The 7,151-nt window shown below is 38.7% G+C and overlaps 2 protein-coding genes across 2 annotated transcripts; both read left to right on the top strand.

Annotated features, from left to right (window-relative positions):
• The first annotated feature begins 14 nt into the window (after positions 1–14).
• Positions 15–3,117, top strand: pmf1 (polyamine modulated factor 1). Its single transcript, XM_029441678.1, has 5 exons — positions 15–378; positions 1,298–1,403; positions 1,555–1,655; positions 2,306–2,501; positions 2,943–3,117. The coding sequence occupies exons 1-5, from the start codon at positions 149–151 to the stop codon at positions 3,006–3,008; spliced, it is 699 nt and encodes a 232-aa protein (XP_029297538.1). The 5' UTR covers positions 15–148; the 3' UTR covers positions 3,009–3,117.
• A 75-nt stretch (positions 3,118–3,192) lies between these two features.
• On the top strand, positions 3,193–6,731 carry med19a (mediator complex subunit 19a). Its single transcript, XM_029441677.1, has 6 exons — positions 3,193–3,583; positions 4,010–4,132; positions 5,221–5,354; positions 5,504–5,600; positions 5,687–5,781; positions 6,507–6,731. The coding sequence occupies exons 1-6, from the start codon at positions 3,364–3,366 to the stop codon at positions 6,570–6,572; spliced, it is 735 nt and encodes a 244-aa protein (XP_029297537.1). The 5' UTR covers positions 3,193–3,363; the 3' UTR covers positions 6,573–6,731.
• Positions 6,732–7,151: the final 420 nt, after the last annotated feature.

Below are 7,151 nucleotides of genomic sequence, written 5' to 3'. Positions count from 1 at the left end.
CTGAGGAGCAATGACAGCTGAAGTAACTGACTGGACCTGGACTCAAACTGCGCATGCGCCAAACAAATTCGACTTCGCGGTTTCTGGGTGCAGCGACTCGCCGTAGATTTGGCGGGTACTACAAAAGGAAAACAGAGGAAGCTGAAAAATGGAGGAAGGCGAAGCCCCAACACTAAAGGAGACTGTTGATAACGTTTGTGTCAAAGGATCCCCTAAAAACCAGAATAATGAAGCTACGGGAGAAGTTTCCTCACAGATGTCAAACCCTGGATCAGTTTGTAAGCCGTCCGAGGAGGAGCCGGAATCTCGGTACAACAGGCTGAAGCTGTTCAACAAAGTGATGCAGAAGAGCCTGGAAAAGTTCATAGACCATGCCAGGTAACGTAACGAGTCATTTGTGCTTTTGGAAATCTGTCCCGAAACGACAGGGAAAAGCCGTGTACGCAGTACTCCCAGTTTGTAGCTGTCGTGTTATAGATCGTCATTACCGTAAATGACAGTGTAATGATATAAGTTCAGATCTGAAGCTTCAAATAAGATAACATGAAAACACAGATGAGCCACTAAAACAGTAACTTCTGGTGTGAAGGACTGAGATCTCAGAACTGATGAACAGTGCAGCATTCATTTCATAGGAAGTGCCCAAGATTCAATACTTTATTTCCATACAACTTAATTTTTAGGGATTTGCCACAGTGTGCTCGACAAACAATTACAGCAAAGTCAAGACGCATACAAATAAATAATAACACCTAACTCCCCACACCTTATAGAAAGGACCTGCCTATTTTGATAAAGGTTGTTTAAAGCAAATTACTCAAAATATTTGGATTGTCATTTCTTAAATAATAATGAACTGCCTTATTTACCTAACTCTCCTACAAATAGATTAGTTTTTGTAAAATAACACAACTTTTTTTGGGCAGCAACAAATTGTTATTTTCATTATCTTTCATTATTTGTTTTTGATTAATTAACAGATTGTTTAGTTTATATGGTGTAAGAATAATCGTGAAAAATGCCCACAAAAGGTTCCCACAGTCCAAGGTGACTCCTTCAAAAAGGTCCAACTAACATTTAAGAGCCTGTAAACGGTAAATATTTGGCATTTTCTCCTGAGGAATTATTTAACAAATACTTAGTAATCAACGCTGTTATCAATCATTTTTCTGTCGATCAATTTATAGATTAATCAATTTATCTTTTCAGTACTAAATTACTGAACTGAGAAAAGGTCTGTTGTTTTTGTAAAGCCACTATTCTCTGCATTTTTGGTTGACACTGCTTTCACTCCCAGTTTTAACAGATTTGCCAGCACGTTTCGACCGCTGTACAAGAAGAACCCGCAGAGGATGGAGAGCATCCACAAGCAGTTCATTGAGGAGTTGCGGACGACTATTCAGGTATGCAGCAAATCACATTAATAGCATGTATGAAAAATAAACAACAATTGGAATGTCTCCTGCCTTGTTGTTTGTATTAAATATGTGTACGCACTTGTCTTGCCTTGGGTTTTATTTGCTTACATCAATGCCTGTGTCTGTGTATGTGAAGGAGGACATCAGCAGATTGATTGAAGAAGGCCGGTTAGATTTTAAACTGACTGAGCTGGACAAACTGGAGAACGCTGCCAAGAAAAATAAAGACCCTGCATGGTGAATAACAGCCTTAAATCTTCACCTTCCAGCACCTTCTGCTTTCTCTCAATTAAATGATCCACGCGTTACATGTCAAGCTTTTGACTATATATGCTCAGTTTCCCTGTTAAACACATGACACAACATCTGAAGACTGACATCCATATGCTCCTATAACCACCACTCATTCAAATACCTTGTAACAGCAAGCAACTAGTGAGTTCATTTTCTTGACAAAATATCTGTAAGTCTTTACCTTCTGACCTGCATTTGGATCTGGTGTGTTTCTTAATGCAAACTGCTGAGAATCTGAATAATTGTAGTTTTGTATAGAAACTGTTGTCAAATATTTAACTGATGAATGTTTGAAGAATTGTATTTAGATTTCGTCATCATTGACATCTCCACAATTCATCATGGTAGATACATAAAGGGGGATAGAAAGGGAAACTGTTGGCAGTAACAATACTAATGATTTTCTGCAGCATTGTTGTGTTAATCACTACATTAGGAACACCTTATTACGCTTACGTTTCACTATAGGACTTGTAATAAAGGTGCAGTGCCTTTCTTCATTGCACTGTGTATCACCACTGTAATATTTCCCTTTTGCAATGTGATAAAAATGCACAACATTTTAATGCTTTACCCTCTCACTTTTCTGTTAGGCGGCCGAGTGGGGTTCCTGAGCAGGACGTTTGCAGCTTTTTGATGCCATACTATCAAAAGCAGGAGGCCTACATGCGACAGGAGCTAAAAAAGATTCAAGCAGAGAATGCTGCCCTAGCACAAAAGGTTCAGGCTGGTAGAGAGAGCAGTGTTCAGACTGAACAGCGTATTTCTACTGCTGTTGATGAGTGGAAGGTGAGAGAAAAACAATTGCCAAAAAAGACATTAAAGCTGTACAGGATAACATTCCCCAAAAAAATCCTATTTAAGATTATGTTAACACTCACAAAGGGAATGTATGTGTAAGTAATTCTTGAGTCTTTACTCGGAAATGTATTTTTTACATTAGATATCATCTGGAAATGAATACACCATAGCTCTTTTACATAATGCAGAAAAAACACGTAATTACAGTTAATATAAATTCTGTAATAGCTCCATGATTGAACAGTATTTATAAAAATCAGCCTCATGTAAGTTTTAGTCGTTTATATTACTTATAGTAAATTGTAAATGGGAGTGATGTTTTTATTTTATTCTGATGGACAAAATGTACACTATGACATAAGTACAAATATAAAGTTTGCCCTGCGTGTTAACAGTTCTTTGTATGTGTGTTTTCTCTCTCACTTTTAGACAACAGTCACAGAGTTTGAAAGACTTGCATCTTCTCTCTGCCCTGCTGATGTCTTTGATGTGTGATCTTCAAATTATTTGACCTGCAGATATATCGATGTACATATTGATCTTGTTTACTATGCCTGTTTTTTGTTTTTTTTAATAAACATTAAATCTTGAAATAAAAAAATGTTTCGCGACCTCAGTGGTTATATCCATGTAGGCCAACATACACCAATCATTATGGTAATGTGCGTGTTGGTGCCTGGTATTACGGTACATGGGCCATGAAAATAATGCCACAAAGAAGTGAAGAGTCGAGTAGTTGTCTAGGTTGACACACGGATGGATTCCTGGTGAACATCTTAACAAATAACAGGCCACACGCTTGAATTAACCGGCTTTTTCTTTTCATATAAATGTATTATTCGTCATAGACATGACGGAAATGTTTTCAACTCTGTTCGGGCAAAATGAAGCTCAGGGACCGCCCGGCTCGTCGTCTCTGGGTTTCGGACCAGGGAAACCTCCGCCGCCTCTACCGCAAAATCAAGTCTCCATGACGGGGCAGATGCCACCGCAGCTCGGGGATGAAGGGCCTGCTCTGCGGAAGCCCGGAGCCATGAATGAACCTTTCTACTTACTGCGGGAGCTTCCTGGTACTGTCGGACTGCTATAACTGTTGTCTGCTTTGTATGTTATTTGTCTGTTAATTTGAAGAAAGAGTTTAGCTGCTGTCAAAGGTTGCTAAGCAGTTTGTAAACAATGCTAGCTAACGTTAGCCAACAAGATAAGTGAAACCTAAAATAGTGAGTAAGCTAATTAACGTTACAGGTATTAGCCCAACTGTTTTTCATAGGTATTGTTGGTTTTTATCTTGTGTGTGACATAAAACATCCACTTGAGTTTTCTATGTTTTAACTCCGTTTTTGTGTTTTTAAAGTTAAACGTGATGTAACTCACATTAGCTGTGGCTGGACCTATCGATATGTTAGTGCTGATACGTCATTTGTAAGATAATTAGTTAAATATGACAGGACTTGTTGTTTTTTGCATGAATTACCCTGATAGTAATGTTTGTTTAGTGGGAAACGAGTTAACGGGCAACACCAACCTCATCACGCACTACAACCTCGAGCACGCCTACAACAAATTCTGTGGAAAGAAGGTGAAGGAGAAGCTCAGCAACTTTCTGCCAGAGTTACCAGGTGGGTCTGACAGTCGAGTGCTAATGATGGAGGCTGCACTCATTAGACAAATATATATATGTATATATATGTATGTGTGTGTGTGTGTGTATATGTGTATATATATATATGTATATGTGTATATATATATATATATATATATATATATATGTATATGTATGTATATATATATATATATATATATATATATATATATATATATATATATGTATATATGTATATGTGTGTGTGTGTATATGTGTATATATATATATATATATATATATATATATATATATATATATATATATATATATATATATATATATGTGTGTGTGTATATGTAGTGAAGATGGTGATTCATGTTCAGTACAGGACACTGTCATTTACAAAAAACAATTATGAGTTTTGTTTACAAAAAAGGCAAAAGCAGAATACACAGTCAATCATCTGAGCTTAATTTATAATCAGCACACTACAAAAAAACTTATACTGAAACAAACGCTTTTTCCAAGTTACTTTATCCTCGATAGCTGTTCTATGATAAATCCCCTCATTGTAACCTGAGTGCTCATTGGTAGTTGGCGACAACTGTTCCTGTAGTTTTGATCTCTGTGAAGTTGTGCCAGAAACCCCAACTCGACTAATGGAGCCATTATTCCAAGAACCTCGCCACACCTATCTCCTGTAGATGATGTTGTAATATGTAGTTGTTAGATACAAATGTAAGGCTGGTCTTTGAGTCCATAATAATAATAATAATAATAATAATACATTATACTTGTATAGCGCTTTTCTAATAACTCAAAGATGCTTAACAGAGTGAGTAATACAAAAATAAATAAATGTATAAACGGACATCACTGGGGTTCTGATCTGTAAACTTGCCCAATAGCAAATTATAGTGACTTGTATTAAATTATTTTAGCTTTCATGTCATTACAAGCCACTGATTATGTGCAGTATTTCTATACCAACCACACATGTATATTCAACACCCCAATACACATCACTCCATATCTGTTATACTGGACTTTTGATGCTGATGTTGTGCACTCTTGTTTGTTTTTTACGTTATTCCAACTAGTCCTTTCTCTTCTGTGTTGCAGGTATGATCGACTGTCCGGGCACTCAGGAGGGCAGCTCGTTGCGTTCTCTGATTGATAAGCCTCCAGTGTGTGGGAACTCCTTCAACCCACTGACAGGCGCTCTGCTTACAGGCTTCAGACTACACACAGGACCGGTACTAACTGAATATATAAATATATCAACAATATAATGTCAACGTCTCTTTAGTTATCATATTGTGGCCTGCAGGAATCCTTAATCTCTTAATGATAGAGTTCAGTTCAATACATAATGCATGCATGTTTTTGTGTTCGTTTTTCCCAGCTACCAGAACAGTACAGACTGATGCACATACAGCCTCCAAAGAAGAAGAGCAAGCACAAGCACAAACACCATCGACCACAGGATCCATTACCACAAGGTATAACATAAACTATACATATACACTAACCCCAAGGAATGTAACATGTTTCCAGGCCACTGAGCTGTTTCTTTTTGACGTCACAGAAACTCCATCAGACACTGATCCCAAGAAGAAGAAGAAGAAGAGGGACGATGATCCCGACCGCAAGAAAAAGAAGAAAGACAAGAAAAAGAAGAAGGTAAGAAAATGGATCAAGTACCTAGTAATTATTTAGGTGTTATTATGGGTCCTACGGTAGTTATGGGCAGAGATGGAGGGCCAGCTGAGACCCTTGTCCTGAACTTGTATAGAACCAAAAAACTAGCTAACAGAGAACAGCTCTGACCTGTTAACAAACAATTTCGTGGTGATGGCCTAGTGGTCTAGTGGTACGCCTTCCACACAAAACACTAGAAGGTTGGTAGTTCAATACCAGGCTGCCACCATTGTACCCCTGAGCAAGGTACATTGGTATATTGGTGGGATACATCCCATCAATATATGAAGGACGGCTGTCACTATATCATATTTTCACTACACTATTATCATGATCAAAATAATTAATGATTATTATTGAGCGTTGGAGGAGGGAGGAAAGAGTGAGAACGGAAAGAGATGGAAATGATTTAAGAAATGCTGGATTTATTTACATAATATTATGTGTATATTTAACATGATATCAATATTTCGTCAATACTGATATAACAGAACTCCACTAATATGAAACATGGAAATCCTCATCAGATCCCTCTAAAGCTGATAGAAAGCTCATTGGATCCCCTCAATATTAAGAATCAAACTGACATCAATCAGCAAACGTGAACAGAACAGCTGTTCGCTTGGATCTCTCCACAAGTAAAACGGTGTCTGTTTTAAATCGTCCTATAAACCAGTGTGTTGCTGCTCTCTCTGTTCCCCCTCCAGAACCGCCACAGTCCCGACCACCCCGGCCTCGCTGGATCACAACCCAACAGTAACAGCCTCAGATAGACAGGAGCCCACTGTGTGCACGCCTGTGTTTGAATGTGTGTGTGACTTTGCATTTTGTAAGAGGATGCTTGTGTGTTTTACAGATACTTGTATTATTGGGAGTATGTTTAATGAGAGAGGGGGTGAATCAAAGTGTGTGTGTGTGTGTGTGTGTGTGTGTGTGTGTGTGTGTGTGTGTGTGTGTGTGAGAGAGAGAGAGAGTGTGAGGAGCAGCAGTGGATGTGTGTGAGAAAGGAGCAGCAGCGCAGTGGATGTGTGTGAGAAAGGAGCAGCAGCGCAGTGGATGTGTGTGAGAAAGGAGCAGCAGCGCAGTGGATGTGTGTGAGAAAGGAGCAGCAGCGCAGTGGATGTGTGGATGTGTGTGAGAAAGGAGCAGCAGCGCAGTGGATGTGTGAGAGAAAGGAGCAGCAGCGCAGTGGATGTGTGAGAGGGTGGAAAGAAACGTTACAGAACAGTGTCAGAGGCAGAAAGATGCTGATGTTATGGATGACTGAGCAGGCACCGTATGAATGTCCCTCTTTGATTTTGTTGTGATATCTTTTGACCATAATGCCAAAATCAAATAAACTTTGGTTATTA

This window comes from Cottoperca gobio, chromosome 10, assembly GCF_900634415.1.
Source record: "Cottoperca gobio chromosome 10, fCotGob3.1, whole genome shotgun sequence".
NCBI classification, from domain to species: Eukaryota; Metazoa; Chordata; class Actinopteri; order Perciformes; family Bovichtidae; genus Cottoperca; species Cottoperca gobio.
This window is presented reverse-complemented; position numbering and strand designations above follow the sequence as displayed.

Bases quoted from the DNA above. Each gene is read 5' to 3' on its own strand.
- pmf1 (XM_029441678.1), top strand. From the start codon at position 149: ATGGAGGAAGGCGAAGCCCCAACACTAAAGGAGACTGTTGATAACGTT. The intron at 1,404-1,554 runs GTATGCAGCAAA...GTGTATGTGAAG, and splicing joins AGTTGCGGACGACTATTCAG to GAGGACATCAGCAGATTGAT. The intron at 2,502-2,942 runs GTGAGAGAAAAA...TCTCACTTTTAG, and splicing joins CTGCTGTTGATGAGTGGAAG to ACAACAGTCACAGAGTTTGA.
- med19a (XM_029441677.1), top strand. From the start codon at position 3,364: ATGACGGAAATGTTTTCAACTCTGTTCGGGCAAAATGAAGCTCAGGGA. The intron at 5,355-5,503 runs GTACTAACTGAA...CGTTTTTCCCAG, and splicing joins TCAGACTACACACAGGACCG to CTACCAGAACAGTACAGACT. The intron at 5,782-6,506 runs GTAAGAAAATGG...TTCCCCCTCCAG, and splicing joins AAGACAAGAAAAAGAAGAAG to AACCGCCACAGTCCCGACCA.